This window comes from Acyrthosiphon pisum, chromosome A2, assembly GCF_005508785.2.
Source record: "Acyrthosiphon pisum isolate AL4f chromosome A2, pea_aphid_22Mar2018_4r6ur, whole genome shotgun sequence".
In the NCBI taxonomy this organism is placed as follows: Eukaryota; Metazoa; Arthropoda; class Insecta; order Hemiptera; family Aphididae; genus Acyrthosiphon; species Acyrthosiphon pisum.
Genome location: NC_042495.1, coordinates 40,018,283 through 40,038,637, shown reverse-complemented (window position 1 = coordinate 40,038,637; position 20,355 = coordinate 40,018,283). Strand labels below are relative to the sequence as shown.

The window sequence follows — 20,355 nt, the reverse complement described above, 5'->3', positions numbered from 1 at the left end:
CTAATGGAGCTACACGTGTTCTGCTTTGCGTATAATTTGCTATGTTACTCACTTGTAAGACGGAGACAACACGTGCGGGTATCACGTAGACTATATAAAACTTTTACTGTCCCAGGAAATTATGTTTTCATTTGGAAAAACACATAAAATCATTGTAAAACCAAAAATGTTCTCATGACTGCTTTAAATATAAATTGCTATATAATTTAAAATCTTTTTTTTCAACTACTTTTATGTAGTTTTTTTACTTCCTCTTGGCTTAATGCTTTCACTGATTTGCCACATGGCTTCTTCACATAGAAACTCATCAAAATTGTTAAAGAATGCAATGATATGATCATGTTTCTTGAAATTGTAGCATCTATAAAAATATTTTGGAATAAGTATTCATTAATCCAATATATAATAACACATTTTTACCCTTTTTTAAATCTCTTCATATTTTCAACAATATTAAACTGTTGCCATCTTTTGGAAAAATTTATTATATTATCTGATATATAATCATTGTTACCAATGTGAACAAATGTTAAATCTTGTAATACTAATCCTCTGAAATAAAAAAGTTTATTAAATGTTGATGTATTCTTAACTATCAATAAAACAATATATCCATTTTTAAGTATTTCAATGCTATCGTAATTATGTTTACGGAAGTTGGACTACTGTAGCATAAATTCATTATTCCTTTAGTGTAATTAATACAAAATATACAAGATAATATTTTATTTGTTTATTTTATTTCTGTAAGCCAGATACCAGTATTATATAAACTATGGTTTATCATAGTCATATGTAATTAAGTTAACTTAAATTATCATAAAATGCATGTCTGTGTATATTGTAAACAACAATAAATTGGATACAACAATAATTTATTTTCAATTTTTAAGAAATACATAAAAAAAAAAACAATGTATAATAAAATGGTCCAATATTAAAACAGTCACTGAGAGGTACCAATGCTAAGAGCTGGACACTATTTTTGCAATCAAAATGATCAATTTTACATACTTGTATAATTAGAATAGAACTTAAGAGGATATTACTAAAGCATAGCATAGTAAATGTTACGAACATAATCCATTTTTAAAATTATTATAATGAATATTGTCTTGTCATCAAATTTAAAGGAGAGAATATAAACTAAATTTTTTTTTTTAAATTTTGAAGTTTGAGTATTTTGAAAATTATAGAGGGTATCCTCTTAATATGAACATGTTCAATAATAAAACAAATTGATCTTCGATCCTTCTCTGTGGTGAGTGATGACTTTAATCTACCCCTTATTAAATGGTCTAAAAGCCAACCTAGGTCTATCAACATCTGGCATTATGTCTAACATCTCTACCCGTCTTGCTGATTCCTTTTCATACTTAAATTTTTAACAGCTTAACCAAGAGCCTAATGCCTGTGGATGCACTCTTCACCTTTTGTCAAAACTATCACACTCCAATCGTCTCCCCTGATCCCTACCATCCTCCGGAGTTCATATGTTTCCCTAATCCACCTCCCACAACTCCTCATAACAAATATAAATATCGAGATTATAAATCTGCTGATTATGAATCCATAAACCTTTATTTGGGACCTTTTGATTAGGAAAACACTTTTTCACTTTATACAGTTGATGATTCTGCTGTTGTCTTTAACGATGCACTTTTAAGCTCTATCAATAAGTTTGTTCCCAATAATTTTTTCACCTTCTAAATTTCTTAAATTGACATCCAGTACTCTCAAAAATCTTATAGCAAAAAGAAAGGTCTAGCGGTTTATAAGCAAATCAAGTCGATAACTGACTATCTGGTTTATTATGAATATATAGAAAAATTCAAACACCAGTCAAAAGTAGATTACTCTGCTCATATTAGTCATTCGAAGGAAGCATTGTCATTCACCCTCTCCTACTTCTGGAAATTTGTAAATAATCTAAAACAGAAGTCAGAAACCTCTAGTTCTTTTATCAGTCTACCTCAGAAATATTACCTCAAATCAGTGTTTGGAAAGAACGAGTTCAAAAAGGAACGGATTCCTTTTTATAAAAAAAGAACGAGAAAATGAACTAGTTGTTTTTTTTAAGGAAAAATAACAAAATTGTTCGTTCTTTTCTAGTTCCTATAATTTACACAAATAAGTAGATATGTAAAAATTGAAATTAAGATATATTTTTTTAATGTGAAGGTATAATGTATATTCCTAATTAGTGATTGTTATCGAGTATCGATGTTAAGACAATCGACATACGTTAGCCAAAAATTTAATTTTGAAGAAAATCTCAAAATATATAATAATATATTGTAAAATATGTACCTACTTGTAGTTATATATTATAAATAAAAATTAAAGAAGTATGCATAATACGAAAAAAAAACATTAATGATTAAATAAGAATTTTTATTTTATTTGGAACTAAAAAAGGACCTCGTTCACGTTTCAAAGGAACGAATTCTTTTTTTTTTTCAAGGAACAAGGAACAGAACGAATTCCTTTTTTTAAAAAAAAAGAACGAGAAACGAAACGAATTCCTTTTTATAAGGAACTTGCCAAACACTGCCTCAAATACCCCAACCAAATCTGCTAACCTGTTTTAGGCTCATATTAACTCGATGTCCAATTCATCAGTTTTACGACTTCCTCCAGTTACTGGTTTATCTGATTACTTATCGTATGAACTTCCTTCTAATATAACTTTTTGAGCAGCATGGTTTTAGGTCGCAAAAATCGACCATAACAAGTAGTGTTGCTTTCACTTCTTATTTATCAGAAGTTATCAAACACAGAGGTCAAGTTGGTGTCATCTTTACAGATTTTAAAAAAGCATTTGAAACATTGGAGCATGGTTAACTTATAATGGTGCTTAAGTCTATAGGTATTGGGAATCACCTTCTCTCTTGGTTGTACACATACATCACTGGCAGAAAACAATTCGTAAAAATCAAAGATGCTGTCTCTGATTATCTGTGATACCATTTGGTGTCCCTCAAGGTCACCCCTCACCTTAGTCCTCTTCTATTTATTTTATTTGTTAACTCAGTCACTAAGTGGATCACAAAGGCTACACTTCTTCTTTTTTCAGATGACATAAAAATATTCCTTATAGGCTCAATCAATGCCATATCCTACAATCAGAGTTCAATATTTCTGCAAATTGGGCGCACAGTATTGGTCTTAGTCTTAATAAAAACAAAAGTCACGTTATGTCTTTTTCTAGAAAGCGGTCTCCTATTCATCATAACTATTCTTTTATTGGCACCACTCTTGACCGTGTTTTCCTTTGTAAAGATCTTGGTATTCATTATATTCCAGCATTAAACTTTGAGTATCACATAAATGTCACAGTAAGTAGAGCTTTAAAAGTCTTGTGATTTATTAAGCACAATACCAAACAGTTTTCTTCTGCTCGTTGTCTCTGCACATTATATTTCTCATTAGTATGTTCAATATTGGAATATGGAGTGGTAGTATGGCATCCTTATTTGGCTAAAGATGAATTAAGATTTGAGATTGTTCAAAAAAGGTTTCTTTCCAACATTGCCCATATTATGAAGATACAACACCCTAGTCATGATTATTCCTTATTAAGTAGTATATTGGAAATACCACTCCTATCATCACGTCGACAAGATGCTGACAAGCACTTCATAACCTCACTCCTAGGTGGCACAATAGATACTCCTGATCACCTCTCAAACGTAAGTCTTCGCATCCCTTCCTTCTTCTCCAGAAATCACTCCCCCTTTCATTAAGTACTAACCCTCAATACTGTCATCATAAGCCACTAAGCAGTAACTCCAAAATCGTAGGAAACAATTTCAGGAAACAATAAAACAGTATTGGGACATAGTGCTAATTTGCCTATTATCTCATTTTCTTATCAATTTATATGTATTTTTAATGAGAAAAACCTTACATTTTAGTATGGGAATTGATAGAGGATTAAAATATCTATTGATAGACACCAAAAACTCAATTTCTACAAAAATAGAGTTACTGCTTAGTGGCTTATGACGGTAGAATACATACAATGGATATAGAATGCTCCGTGTAAAAACATAGAATTGTAAAACTAAAAGTATTATTTTCATAGCTGAAAATGGTTTGTTTAAAAGTTTTAGATTAAAAGTTTTATACACAAAAAGTGTGTTTAAAATAAAATAATTTTATCTTGAATAAACTGGTCTAAACATAATCATTATTTATGTAAGTTGGTTGATTATTTTACCATTATTATAAGAATTAAATTTGAATATGTTAAAATATTATAAATTCTCTTACATGTAAGGGATGCAAGGAGGATTTGTGTCAGCTAAAGCTTGTCTATAAGCTCTAAAACTTGATGAGCTATCAATCAGTGCACAGTATTCTTTTAATCCTTCAGTTATATATTTTTGCCATTCTAAACGTCTTATTGGTGCACTATCTAAAGCAGATAAAAGGGCTAAATATGAATTAAAATTATTCATCTTTCTTAAGCTTTTCATTATTTTGATAAACTTTAAAACATAACGTTCACGTTCTTTAGCTTCATTTTGTTCTAGTATGCGCGATCTCGCCCTAAAAAAGATTTATATTACCTATGTATATGATGTACACAGTGATTCACCAAGCATACTCACACCAATTTTTCTAATAATTATTATGATTTTGGGAATTTTTAAGGATACATAAGTACCATATTATGAATTATCCAGATTTTTCATTAAATTTAAGGAATACTATGTGGTGATACAATCTTCTTTTTAGATATCAAATAAGAACCAAACTTTTTTACTGATTTTTTTGAAAATTTTTATGTATCTTAATCAGTTTGAAGAAGTAGTTTCTGAGTTATTAAAATGATTATTCTAAGAAAAATGGTCATTAAAAATTGTTTTACAAAAATAAAAAATAAACATTATATTGGATCTAGTATTTACTATTTACTAGATCCATTATACAGAAAACTTTAACAGTATATAAAATATAGATACATAAAATGTTCAAATAATCATTTTCCTTAACCTTCCAAACCCATATCATGGACCTATCATCCTAGTTCTTTTAAATTTTGATTAAGATACATTAAGGTTATCAAAATAGTTATCTGATTAAATAATTACAGGATACTTTTTAAACAGTATCAAAAAACTATGTATTTGAAAATAATATGGTCCTTAAATATACTTACTTCAAAATTCCAAAAATCAGAATTTGAATACATTAATTACTAAAGGAAAAAATAGGGATAAATATGCTTGGTGAATCACCCTGTACAACAAAACATAATAATTATTATATCATACATTAATAATTATATATAATTCATGTTTTCCCTAAAACCACATACCAGTAGGACATTTTGTTAAAATGTTCTGTAAATTCAGTGAGATTTGGACTACGTTCTTCATTTTGTTCCTTAACCCAAATTAAAACTTCCGGTATCTCAATTTTCATAAACAGTTCTGAATCCAACATTGTCATTTGTTCAGCAATAAGTTCTGTCTTATAGTCTAACAAAGTGGCTTGGCGAGTGTATATATTTTGAGATGGTAACAGGGCATTTATTGAAGTATTATGCACCAATTTTGCCTGATACCTTTCCAAAAGTTTCACTCTAAGTGCTTTTGCCATAGTTAAGTCCCCAGCACATAATAGTTGATACACAAATTCCATAAGAATTTGCAGCACTTCATTATCTAAGTCTGTTAAACTATAATCAATTGAACTTTTTAAATAATTGTTCTCTTAATTTTAAATTTTGTATTTACTTACGTTAAATCACTAACTACTCTAACCAACAAAGAAAATGATTCTCGACCAGCTCGTTGCCTATTCAAATCACCAGAGTTTTGGAACCTTTGGTGTCGCATGCATAGTTTTTGAATTAACTCTAAAGGTGATATAAATGTCCTATATGTTGTTAAAAACGCTTCTTGATACATAAAATCTAAAGTAATGTTAAAAATATTAAAAATAAATAGTAAATAATATATACAAGGTTATCTATTTAAAGTGTTTTCACTCATCATTTAATTTCAAAAAGTTTTATTTTTTGGAAAATATTATTTCTACATAATTTGATGTTATTGCAAAATGTTTTGGTCTTAATAATTTTTAAATTTACTTTTTTGAAAAAAGAACATTTTTAATTTCATATGCCAGAGCAGAATATTTTTTGCAGTAGGTATATAAAATCAAATTTGTAACAAGTAAATAGTAAATTATATGTAAAACACAGATTTTTATGCAATTGTTTATAGGATTTTTGAGTTCTCTTTACAAACTGTAATAGTTTCAGCTAATGTCAACATTTAATAATTATTGCATATTGAAGTGCAAATAAATTAAACACGTTTTTTCAAAATCTAATAAAGGTGTAAAGTGTAAACGAATATTTTGTCTAATGAACAATTCCAAAAATAAATTAAAATTATTTTTCCACAATTTAGTTTTTCAGTAAGCTAATATCAATTTAAGGAAGTGAACTTTCATGTTTATATTTTTAATAGCAAATGATAATTAGTCAGTCATCGATAACTTTCCGCTTCGCAATGTCTTTTAGTGCATACTTTTGTCAATATGCTATAAAATTAATGTAATTAAATGTAATTAAATAAATGTAATTCTTTGTCTTACAATTTTCGTATGAATCCTCGGAAAAACAAAAAACAAAGGTTTTTTCTACCGGTGGAAAATTAATATTTTACAACCATTGTAGAAAATATAGAATCAATCATGTTCAACATTTTCACTAAAAAATTAATTGTTTTTTTTTTATTTAGTAGGTACTGAATTCAGTTTAATTTATTTAAAAACAAAATATAGGATGTATTTACTTCATATTTATGAAATGTATGATATTTAAAAAAATGTCTTTCTTTTTGGTTATATGTATTTAAAGTTTAGATAAGTGGAGTAGTGGACTATAGTCTGTTTCACAATACTAGATACTTGATAGCAGCGCGACCCGTGGACTAAGTTATGTATTTCATTGTTCCCAATATTATAAAAAAACCGCATAGTAAATTTACGCTTATCAAATCACATTTTATTCTGTCAGTTTAAAAATTTGAGTAAATCGACCTATTATGAAATTTGATGGTAAGAACATTATCTGTATTTGTATGTGGTATTTTTTTTTTTAAATTTGGCGCGCTTTTATATGAAACATTTTTCGAAACCCTGGCGATAATTATCCACGGGTCGCGCTACTATCGAGTATCTAGTGTTGTGAAACAGACTATAGCGTCTGAAGCGTACCCTATATCATGTCACTACGCCAATTTCTCAACTTAAAATACATATAGCCACGGATAGGAATTTTTTTTAAAGTATCTTAAATTTCATAAATATGAAGTAAATACATCCTATAATTTATTTTAAATTACATAATCGAAAAATGTTATTGTATGTTTAATAATTATTCATTAAAAATAAATTAAACTGAATTCAGTACGTACTTAATAAAAAAAAAAAACAATTAATCTTTTTAGTGAAAATGTTTAACATATCATTTATTGTATGTTTTCTTGAATCGTTGTAAAATATTAATTTTCCACCGGTAGAAAAAACCTATCTAATCCTATCTAAAACCTATTTAACCTAACTAATTGAATAACTCATTCTAAATTCAATTGCTTCTGAATATGACATTTTATGGATTTTCAAATGAGTTAAAACTTTTCAAAATTGTAATTTTCTATTTCAATTTTAAATGTTTACCATTTTTAACTGCGTTTGTTGCATGAACTACAAGAGCATCTGCGTGTCCACCTCGAACAAGTGGTCCGTCTTCTTCTGGTTTTTTAAATACTAGCCATTGAGATACATTTAATTCTTCCATAATGCTAACTTCGCTAATATCAGTTTGTAGAGGTTGTTCAGTAGTACTTGGTGTAATATCCCTAGAAAGCATAAGTTATGTTTTACTTAGCAATGGGCCATACACTTTAAACACTGGTGAAAATAGAATAATAGCATAAATCAAAAACATAACTAAAAATGAATCACTTAATAATTAGTGTTTGTTGCACTCATGTACATAAAATCTGTTTATAATGGTCAATAAAACAAATAACCATATTATAAACTATAACATTTCCATAACACTACTTAGAAAGTTTACTCAAGTAATGCTTGATTTAGTTTAACCTTCAATATAATATTGTTGTTAATAATAAAAAAAATAGAAATAAATAAATATTTTTAGTATTCTTACTGAATTTCTAAACACTGAGTTTGAATTGGAGTTGATATAACTTCGGTTATGTATACTTTATTTGGAGAATTCGGTGGTGTTAGTTCTCTATAAGGAGATGTCATTATTTTACCACGTTTAGGTGGTAATGCTGGTGGATCAGAGTCACTGAAATGATGAAGTTTTTTTTTTAATTTAAATAACTTCATGAATATAAGAATTATAAGTATGTTACATACTTGGTAAAGTAATATTGTTGACAAGAATTTTCAACACTATAACTTTGAATTTCACTCTGATATTTTTGAGGTGAATGCCAATTACTTTGATGAAGCATTGTGTATGTATGAACAGAATGACGTAGAAATTCTGTAGTATTCCCATGTGTACAATTTCCAAACATTTCCATGTATGCCATTACTACAATAATTTAATGTTTTAAGTTTATTATAATTTATAATATTTAAATAAAAAACAAAATTCTATATTCACTCTAAACTATTTTCAAATTAAATTTGATACAGTTTTTTTCTAACTAAATGGTAACTAACATGCACAAAAAACCTATATTTTTCAACATCTTACCAGAATAGGCCACTGAATGAAACACTAAAGAAAAAGAAAATGATGAGTTGTATCATTCAATTAGCATGTTATTAATATTATTCATAATTATTCATAGATCATTATTTATCGTATTATTATAAGGAAGAATTTATTAATTCATGATTGTATGAAATCAAATTTACATAATAATAAATAGGGTTAGGGACTTCTTGTACTTTCAGGTTTTTCTATAGTGGTCATAGATTATTCTAGATAAGTTATAAATAGGGTTCGGAACTTGATACATTTGCATTTTTTTTTTCTAATGCTTACATTTGAGGCTCTTCTTTACAGAAATTTAATTCATGGAATATAGAATTTAATGGTACAATTTTTAATTTGCATTTTTTCATTTTTAGAGAATTTATTCCTTTACAGTCATTTTTTAGTATTTTTGGTGTATTTTATTCATTTTTATACTTAATTTTACAAATATTTGAATTTTTCTTGTTAAAAGATACACTCCATTGTAACACATTCCATTTTCATTAGCTTGTCGATTATCGACGTTCATTAACTTTATCCTTTGAAGTCGCAATCTACAATTATTTAATAAACTGCAGATACTATTTTAGGCCCTATTAATCAGAAAAAATTTCCCAAAAGTCGATCAACTTATTTCAAACTGCCAAAAATATTTTTGAAGGCTCCTTCGAGAGTTAACATTTTTAAAGAGCTGGCACCTATAATAATTATGATTTATGATACATGAATTATATAAAACGTACATTTTTAAGAATGTTAAGTCATTTTAACATTATTTTTTTGTGCATTTTTTTTTAAAAGATTTTTGAGTCATTAAGTTCCGGGCTCTAGTTATAAATTTTGTTTTATGAAATGCCAAAATTGAATAAAAAGTTTGAATTAGAAAAATGAATATTAAATTTGAGTAATTGTTAACATATTTTGTATTTTTTTATGTACGTAAAATTATCGGGAAAAATCATAATAGGATATCATTGAAAAATATTTCATAAAATAAATCATGTTTGGGTAGGTAGCATAGGTGCAAATAGTGTTTGAGATTTGGGAAGGCTGATCCCTTAGGGATCATCCCTGAGGCCCTAATATTATAATATTCAATAAGCTTAAAAACATTTACAAAATGTTTGTGAGGGCTGTTAAAATTGTTGGTGGAGGCTTAGCCACTAAATCTCCCTCCTACTTGCGCATATGGTATGTAAGGTGTTATGAGTCTTTGTGTCCAAACTATGGTAACACTAATCAACATCTAGATTCTAGATTGAAAATCAGTAGATATGTGTTCGTTTTATCACACTATTTGCATATTTTTTATTTTTATTTTTATTTATTCAGGCAAAATTATTAGGATTAAATAATTACAATAAATTACATTAATAATAGCTGATACGTATACCAACTAACCTACGTATTAGTATTTTTTAAATAAAGTTGTTTTATTTGACGATAGTTTAAAAATGCCTACAACATGCAGTTATAGTGTTTATAATAATCAATAAATCAATATATATTATAAGAAGTAAAACCTCAGTAGAAATTATTTGTATTATGTTTATGTATCTACTTATTTTTGAATTTTTAACTTCCAAAATTGTAATATGTTATATGTTTCATGCATTTTTCAAAAATATTACAAAAATTTAGCTGCATATGTATAATCATATTTTGACAATTTTGACTGCATGTTTCGATAACTTTTAGCGCAACAAGTCCCAAACCCTAATATTAATAACTAAATATTTTTATAGAATCAAAATAAAAAAATTTAATTTAATTTTTGTTAATTTTTTACAAATATTTAGTAATTATTAAGTATTCAACTATTAAAATAAGATTAAATATTAGCTTTAAATAATAATTATAGATAATGAATTTTAAGAATTGTACACCTTTAATATAAATGTATTCCATAACATGCATGCCTCTAATGTTGTAGAAAACATTAAACCTTTTAAATTATCTGGTTTCAAAAACAGCAAAACTTTTTATAAGTAAAATATTTATGCTTTGGTATTATTTTAATACTTGATATGGACATATTTTATATTTATTCTGAAGTTTAGAGTAATATATTCTTGTTTTAATATAACTTACTATGTTTCTTTTTCAATGGCAAAGGTGGTGGATTTGAAGGATCAACTGCAGGGTTATCAAGTGATGCAGTATGTGTTAAAGCTTGAATACTACAATGACTGTTATTTCTATGGAAGTTATATTGTGTGGCCATTTCATCCATAGATAAATTGTCATAAGTAGACCTCAGCCTTTGTCTAACTATACGTTTTTTTTCTGGAACCGGTGGTGGAATCTAGTAAAATTAAAACTTTCAATTAGGTATTGAAATACACATTAAACACATTATATATAAAGTTTAATGTAAAATAAATTACTTCATCATTTGATATTGAACAATTAATTTCATTTGATACTACAGTTCTATTAGTGATTTGATGTATAGTTGTGGATTTAGAATGTGTCCAAACTTGATTAGATGCCTGATGAATAAATGCAGTTTTCTTTTCTACCATTGCTAATAAACATAATTCCAATTAGGTATTTGTTTATAATTAAAATACATGACAGAAAAGAAATCAATCTTTCTTTTAATGATACAATTTCCAATTTTTGGTCTAAACAAATTGAAAATGACAAAATTGATATTTAATATATACTAATATTAATTGGCTTTGTGACATTCAAATCTACATTCAGAAATCTTAATGTTATTTCAATAAGTAAGAAATAAAAGCAGAAATACATTATGTGAGAAGTGGTGTATATCGTAGCTGTAACAATGAACAGGTATGTACAAAATGTGTATAAGAGTGTGAACAAAAACATTTAGTCATGGGTACTAATAGTTGATGTAAACATTATATACATACATCACAAAATTGCTTAATATGTTTCTCCACAATAAATAACCTAACTCTTTGCCTATGTTATTTTACTAATAGTTTTAAATTTAAATTAATTCTTTAAAATATGAATAGAGTTGATTTAAGCTGTAGCTATAAAATGTTATAGATGTTATAGTGTTAACTTACTATGCTGAGGCGGATACTCAGAAAATGGAGATATTCGTTTTTCATTACCTTGGTCCACTGAAGCAGAACTGGAAGAACAGTTACAATAGCCACATACATGGTTGGCGTCATCTAATAATTCATAAAATTAGTATTAAATATTAATATTTGATAAAAGAATATTAACATATTAATAGCTTACTAGTTAAAAAAGAATTATCATCATTGCACATAACAATATTAACTTCATCATCATTTAAAATTGAATCTAGCGAACCTATAGATGAAGATCTATCAGAAAGGCTTAGCGGCTCCAATGATAAGTTGCATAGGGTATGCTTGGTGTTATTATGTCCAGTACGACGCTTTGGTGGCAAAGGAGGAGGAGAATTATTTTGGTCAGTCTTTTTTAACCATGATCTATTTAAGAAAAATTAATGTTAATCATTAGACAATATTTCTACTATACATCATAAACATTTATCTTACCGATCAGGTAAAGGTGGCTTTGAAGGAGGGTTACAGTCAACCGTATCAAAAGAATGATTACTTGTTTGTTCTAATATTTCTCTTTCCCTCGGTGTTAATGGTATATCAGGTAAAGAAACTCTTTGCTTCAGTTCATCAGGAAGTTTCAATGAATCCTCGTCTTTGTATACAGTTTTAAGTACACCGTGGTTAAGTTTGTCATTAGTTAATGATACCAAGTTCTATAATTCACCAAAAATGTCAGTTTAACATAGTTAATATAAAATATAAAGCTGTATATTATATATAAAACAGGATAATAACTGTGTGACTATATTATTTTAATACCTGAATAGCTAGCTCTACCAAACGCAGTATATCTGATACATTATCTGTATTGATTGCTTTTTCTCCAAATATGAGAACATCATCGCATAACTTAATCAATTGTGCTACGCTTTGGTACACTTGATTTAAAGCAGATACAACTAGTGAACTTTGTTCATTGATATCGTATGATTTAAACACCCCACAGATTGTTGTTACTGTTTCTAAAACTACTGTACCATTTCCCGGTAACATTTCTAGTTTATTTTTTGTTACTACATCAAGGAAATGTCTTAAGGCTATCTGAACCTAGAAAATTATTTTTTTTATGTATAATATATTAGGTTGATAATTTAAATATAAATAAAACACTAGTTAAGGTGATTCCATAGTGTGATTTTCCGTTTTTGTCTAACACACGAGCGACATAGGGTTTTAAACGGATTCTTTGCCAAACATACCAGTTGATCTAATGAAGCAATAAGAATTCTAAAAACGGATTTCAATTTGTCATCAAATCTTCTTGCAATTGACTTTCCCACAATTTTGATTTTTTGATTTTAGCTTCTCCAAAAATTGAAATACAAACATGCTTAAATACTCTTTTTTAATATGACGTTTTCTGGAATTTGGGGGAATAATACCAAAAATGTGGAAAAATCAATTTCAAGCAGACTTGACGACGAATTCAAATCTGTTTTCAGAATTCTTATTGCTTCATTAGATCAATTGGTATGTTTGGCAAAAAATACGTCTAAAATACTATGTTGCTCGTGTGTTAGACAAAGACAGAAAATTATCGGGTGGAATTCCCTTAAAATACTTTCAATAAAAATAAATGGTATAATTAAAACTTACTTGTCTAACATGAAAGTCGATGTCATTAAGGGACCGCTTAGGACTACTTCCTGATGAAGCATGTCTTTGCTTTGGTAAGCCATTTTTTGGAGAACCACTCCTGGAACTGATGGTACTATGGCTAGGCGATCGCATTGCAGATGATATAATATCCAACAAATCTTCTTTGAATGAACGAGCTCGTCTTGCAAATTTATTACCACTACCAATGTTACTATTCCATTTTTTGTACTTTTCATCCGGGACAACTCCTTATAGCAAACAATAAAAATTAATATAACATTTATTTTTTTTTTTAAGAAACTACATTAATATAGAACAGTTAAAGTTCACGATGACAAAGTTAATATTTTACACTTTACTACTATGGGTAGATACTTATTTGTGAACCATTGATGCAAGTACACAGACTATAGAGATAAAGAATCTAAAAATAGAGCGTCTAACCTAAGTGAGTGGGGCACGATACTACGGCCGTACATACTGCACAGTATTATGGTACAGAACATGAATGACGAATGTGGAATGACTATACTACTATAGTACTATATACGTCGAATATCTCTCAGACATGTAGTCTCATACCACTTTCAAAGCTCAATCGAGTCTGTCGTGATATAGCGCACTGTATTAACTACGATATTCAATTATTGTACCTACCGATAAACACATTTTACATTCAATAGAATCCAAGAAAATAGTTTTCGATATTTCATAATCGATGAATGCGTGTATGACGCCTACGTAATTGGAAATATGGAATCGTTAAAACAATAGATTGTACAGTATTGTACCTACCTATTTGATTATTACGTCACGTCTACTTCGGATTACGGTATCAATGATCAAGGTTACCTATTACTTATCCATACTAAATACTTAGTCATTCGTTTTAATTTAATACAGATACAGGATGTACTTATAATGCACAAAATGAGTAACCCGGTTTTGACAGAATTAGGACGGATATACGTCATACTGTTCGATACAAAACAATATTAATCGGGAAATTTAAGATAATAAAATAATTTACGCAAAAATTACTATTAAAAAATGTAATAGTATTTATTAGCACTCAAATAACAGTGCTTTATGGTAGGTAAATTTCTGTTTTTTTTTTTTTTTTTATCAAATACAAAAATGTACAATTTTTACAGAGAAAACTATTACAATAAGCAAGTATGATATTTACAAGAATAACATTACAGAAATATCGTACTGAGGTCTGAGGAAGTAACCCAATAGTAACACCTCTTTGATAAATGATAGGTAGGTACCTAACTTTTAAATATATTATTTGTTATTTTCATTATAAACCGGAATTTACACTAGTACATAATACATATTATTAATACCTACTATCCTATTTGTAGTTGCTAATATACTCACTTTTGTCTTATAAGTACGTAATTTTTTTAGAAAATATTTTTATAGCAAAATAAATTTGTAAATAGTATCTATACGATAGTAATATGCAATATATTGTATAATATATTTATTTATGTAATATTTATACGACGTCCTATCTGCTTTCCGCATAACGTATAATCATTGATTAAATAATATATTGTATATTTAATCAATGGTATTACTAATTTATAACACAAAATTGGAATTACTAAACGCAAATTTGCTGTTGTTTGTTTTTTTTATTAATTGTATGAAGAAGACAATGAAACAATACATGCGGGTGAGACGTCCTCAGTCCTCTATGATTTATATGCACCGGTATTTATTTGAAATTACTTTTTCAATAATTTACGTATGCATTTGGAGATTATTATTAATGTAATAATGTTTATCAAAAAAATATTTTCAAGAATACCTACTGTTTTGTTATACTCACTAATTTTTATAATAATTATCAGGTCATACATATAAATCCGGAAATCCGGAAGTTTGTGCACAAATAACTACCGAAATAAATAACCATGCATTTAATAAAATGGAATAAACATTTTTTGTGAATCGCGGACATTCGACTATTTTTAGTGTAGTAGGACATTCGGGGGACACCCCGATATATTTTTGATGGGGACTTTTTTCCCCCATTTTTTTCAAAGATTACTATGTAATAATATAAAATTATTATTTAATATGAAATTCATTATTTGCCTATTGTCTAATATTTTAAAATATTTTCATAAATACCTATAATAAATTATAGATGTATATTTTTGACTAACTAAATTACTTAAATCAAATTCACAATTATTAAACTGTTAAATATCCAAACTAGTAGTTAAAAAAAAAATAACATAAGAATCAAAAATCAAATGCTTTTTACAAAATGTATCATTTTTATGTCGACATTTTTAGAAATTGTTATGAATTATATTTTATTTTATACTAATTTATTTTTAAAATTGTTATTGTTTCAAGTAGTCCAGTTGATCAAACATGTACATTTATAATCTATTATATTTATGAAAATAAAAACTATTTTATATGTTATTTAAAAAAATTATTTCATATTAAATAATAAATAATATTATATTCAGTAGTGTGGCGAACTAAAAATTTTCCAGAGGCAAGTTACAAATATCCCAAGTATTTATGCATAATAATGTATTAATATAATACAATTTTCTGATCGTTATTGACTACCTATTGTGAATATCATATTACATTTACTAGGGAACCCACCCCTCTATTTAAGAAAAATTTCAGAGGCCATGGCCTTTTAAATTGCCGTTCGCCACGCCACTGCTTATATTATTCAACTCAATAATAAACTTTAAAAAATGGGAGGGGGAATGTCTTACTAGACCAAAAACAGTCAAGTGCAAAATATCCATTTATCATTTTTTGTTCCTATTTCGGTATAAATAAACTTAATTGGGCACTTTTTTCCATTCGACAATAATTTAGACCTTGATTAGTGATTACGAATATACAAAGAAATGTGTGGAATTGTGGAAACAATTAATTTACAAGTTATAACGGTTTAAAGTTTACGATATTAATATTATACGTGGCCGCGGCACTACCTTTTTTATGAAAAATATTTAATGAGGAAAACTTGAGATTAAAAATACCAGAAAAGTAATTGAATACAAAATACATGTGAAGACGAAATGGGTTTGTCCTATTTTACGTCTTACCCAGGTTCTCCTATACAATTTTATGGATAGAATGATAGGTAAAAATCGCTAGTGTAAAATAATTATAATATAAACACAATTAAAATATAATATTATTTGATATTGTATATTGTGACATTGGGTCGGTAATCGCGGTATGTTTGTCTTATAAAATAAATATCACATAGTTTCCACAAATTATAATAAATTAATAGGTATAGTAAAAATTATCCATACTCAATTATGTAATCTGTACTAAAGTACGATATTGCTTATTTTCTAATTTTTAAGGGGCTTTAACTTCAAATAAATTATTTTGGGGAACACCAAGCACCCGTAAGCCACTCTCGCCCCCCGCCACTCGATTTCCACCTATGGACCAAGGCTACACATTTACCCACGTTAGGTTACACATCTACCCGAAGGGTAGGTTACTCGTCCAATCCTTCCCCACCACAAGTATCCAATGAGATGTCATTAGGACCCCGAGTTTTTCGACCGTATCCGGAAGGAATAGGGAGCGACTACTTGTCAGTTGTCACACTTTAATTAGCAAGGTTACACCTTATTAAGATATCCATTTACTTTCGATGAAGGACTCCCCCGATCACATAGTACAGTAGGATGTAGGTATATTTGTAGAGTTCAACATATTACACCAAACACGGTTTTGCGCGGGATAGCAGTATAGAACCATTCAGGCTGTAATGACAGTTAAGACAGTAAAGAGTTAAGTCTACAAATTGATATATAATATAGTTGAGAACATTATCTGTGAAATATCGTTTTTATTTTTTTATATCATTTATACAAAAAAAGTTCTTATTGTTTCAAAATCCATTATTTTTGTGCATTTCAAACTTGAATAATTTTTTTTAGTTCCGATATCGTTAAATAAAAACGATATTTCACAGCCGTCAGCCAAAGTTCTCTTTTTTATGTGGTGAAAATTTCGTTTCTTAGTTACATGGCTATAGCCTTCAGGATTTTTTCCACGTAAAACAGTTTTTGCTATGTTTTATATTTGTAAGGAGACCACACATGCGGGTGTAGCGTCCTTTTAATAATAATTGTTTTTTAGATAATTTATGGAAACTAAAATAACATAAAAATGACTAGGTTTTTGACTAAAAATAAAAAAAAGACAAAAATAAAAACAATTTATTTTAGAAACCCAACTTAATACAATTTAAATTCATAAAAAAATATGTAAAATAAAATCTCACGTCTTTTAAGCTCCTTTTGCTATATATTGCATTTGTAGATGGATACTTTTTTGATTTATTGTAAAAACATGCAAGTAGCTAATAATGAACAAAAATCAATCTAAAAATTTAATATTTTAATACTACAAGCTTATGCGCATTTTTTAAACTGATACAGCATGTAAACATTAATTTAAAAAACTAGATAAAAAAGATACTCTTGAAGAGACTTGAGGCTGCTGGCAAAATTGTCACATTATAAAAATGTAGTAGTTTAGTATGATTTTAGAAATTTGAGAAAAGTGAGTTGACCTTTAAAATAAAATTTCACCACAATTACTAAATTAAGTAATTATAACAAAAAAAATTAAATTACAATTTTTGTTTTGTTACAAAAGAACAGAATGCTATAAAAGACAATCTTGATGTTTCTTTTATAAATAAAGTTAAATTATACAGTTTAAAATTATTTCTACATACGAGTAGGAATATGACTATAATTTAAAATTATGCAAACATTTGACTATTTACCATTTTTGTAAGTTCAGGAAAATTTAACTACCTATCTTCCACAAAGAATTGATTTAAAATGTTCTAAGTGATCTAGTGATGGGCAACGATATCGATAATTCGATACGATATCGATATTGTGACAAATCTTTGACATCGATATCGTTTTGTATTGAATGATATATAGTGATATCAAAAATAATATTTTTCAAGAAAAATACATGGTATTGACATTTGTAGGTTTTAAGCTATAATAAATTAATAAATAATAATAGCCATCGTGATGAAGATCCACTTAAATGGTAGAAAGAAAATTCAAATTTATACCCAGAAGTCTCAAAATTGGCAAAAAAATACTTGTCGATAGTCGCAACTAGTGTCCCATGTGAATGTCTGTTTAGTGAGGCTGGCAATATAACTTCAAAGAAAAGAAGTAGACTATCTCCAGATCGAGTTAACAATCTTCTCTTTTTGAACTCTTATTATAAATCCACTAGGACGTCAGTCCACACTTTGGTAAGAACATACATTTTAATTTTTCAAATTTGAATTCAAGACAATATTAAAATAATTATGAATTTATTTTCTAGGATACAGCTATCGGGGTTGAACACATTTAAGGAGAAATCAAAAAGGGTTAACATAAAATATAAAAATGTAAAACAAATATAACAAAATGTATAACAAATTTATTATAAATAAAAATAATTAATAAGTATGTATGTTAAATGTGTACGATGTCGGTGTACCAATAATAAATAATAAATATTAATTAGCTTAATAAAGTAAATTCCTTAGTGTGATATATATTTAGTTAAATGAATACGAAAAGTTTTTTTATAATTGTTTAGGTAAACATAAAATTATATTTATGATACGTACAAATAACAATATTGTGATACAATATCGGAAAAATCTGAACGATATCGATACAGAAAATTATATCGTTGCCCAACATTATTAAAATCAATAACATTTTTGGTTAAAATCTATACTAACATTGAATGTAGGGACGGACTGGCTACTATTGGTCCAGGGTGCAAAATTAACTAAGGGCCTGTACATTTTTTTTAAACTTATTAAAATTAGGAAAGAGTTCTACATTACAATAAGAGTTAAATTTAAGAAATGGCTTGAAAATAATAATCGTGGCCTGTATTATAAATACGAATGAGGGCCGGGGTGCTACCTGGTTTATAGCACCCTGGACCAGTCCGCGCCTGATTGAATGTTATTAAAAAATTAGGTAATTATAAATATTATCAAAATAATGTCTTATAATATTAATGATACGTTGAAACTTGAAACTCTATTTGGGTTAATATAAAGTTCATATTTGTTTAGAAAATGTACAAGTCTCTAAGGAGGCAACACCAACTGTTCCAGTTTTTGCAACTTACTGGTAATCAAAATAAATATTTTTTAATGCCAATTGATAGTCTTTTTAAAATTAAATACAATTCGATCAAAATTGTGGGGTGTTTGTTGTAGCTTTTTAAGCAATAACAGTACAAAATAAATAAAAGAGCCAAATTAGTTGTCAGACTAAGGTGTATTATATTTACAAAATAGGGGTGGGGGCTTAGCCCCACCAAAATTACTTTAGTAATTAATTTAACTCGTATAGGATTAATTCAAAATAAACATTGCAAAGTAAAATGCTTGCATGCGACACACCGATATTCAACACCAGTACCAACGATACCACCGCAATAAACATAACTTTATAAGTCATAAGACATTTTGTAAGTGCATTTGTATTTTAATGTTAAGTTTTAAAGTTTTATATTGATCTATTAACGGTCAACTAATCTAATTCAGTCAAAATTAAAAGTTTACCTATTATAATACATTTGTTAAGGAAAGTTTAAAACAAATCTTAAACACTTTCATAAGTTTTCATAAAAATAAAATGAAACTAGAGTTAAAATTATTATTTTTTATAGATTTTTGGGGGAAGGGGCAAGCTCCAAAAAGTTACTTTTTAGGAAAATATATGGAGCAATTAACTACTTCAATGCTTCAGCCTACCTCCAGATTTGTTGTATCACTGTATATTGATTATTCACAACATTTCTAAATATTGTAACTTATTTATCACATATCGCTGACAC

The 20,355-nt window shown here is 27.8% G+C and overlaps 1 protein-coding gene across 5 annotated transcripts in view; it reads right to left on the bottom strand.

Moving 5' to 3' along the window:
- Nucleotides 1-167: 167 nt before the first annotated feature.
- Nucleotides 168-20,355, bottom strand: part of LOC100167955 (guanine nucleotide-releasing factor 2) — a 21,286-nt gene continuing 1,098 nt past the window's right edge. For 2 of the 5 annotated variants that reach the window (XM_003245080.4, XM_016805105.2), the window contains 16 exons: nucleotides 13,444-13,694; nucleotides 12,607-12,894; nucleotides 12,280-12,500; nucleotides 11,993-12,210; nucleotides 11,812-11,922; nucleotides 11,155-11,294; nucleotides 10,859-11,072; nucleotides 8,762-8,785; nucleotides 8,416-8,596; nucleotides 8,198-8,344; nucleotides 7,702-7,883; nucleotides 5,752-5,926; nucleotides 5,327-5,689; nucleotides 4,276-4,554; nucleotides 421-552; nucleotides 168-361 (listed from right to left, as the gene is read on the bottom strand). In XM_003245080.4, the coding sequence (XP_003245128.1) occupies nucleotides 232-361; nucleotides 421-552; nucleotides 4,276-4,554; nucleotides 5,327-5,689; nucleotides 5,752-5,926; nucleotides 7,702-7,883; nucleotides 8,198-8,344; nucleotides 8,416-8,596; nucleotides 8,762-8,785; nucleotides 10,859-11,072; nucleotides 11,155-11,294; nucleotides 11,812-11,922; nucleotides 11,993-12,210; nucleotides 12,280-12,500; nucleotides 12,607-12,894; nucleotides 13,444-13,694 (3,056 nt within the window). In that variant the 3' untranslated portion in view covers nucleotides 168-231. Of the gene's footprint in view, nucleotides 362-420; nucleotides 553-4,275; nucleotides 4,555-5,326; nucleotides 5,690-5,751; nucleotides 5,927-7,701; nucleotides 7,884-8,197; nucleotides 8,345-8,415; nucleotides 8,597-8,761; nucleotides 8,786-10,858; nucleotides 11,073-11,154; nucleotides 11,295-11,811; nucleotides 11,923-11,992; nucleotides 12,211-12,279; nucleotides 12,501-12,606; nucleotides 12,895-13,443; nucleotides 13,695-13,890; nucleotides 14,075-14,103; nucleotides 14,486-20,355 lie in introns of those variants that run through there. The other 3 variants (XM_016805107.2, XM_016805106.2, XM_003245079.4) reach the window with 3 other exon arrangements.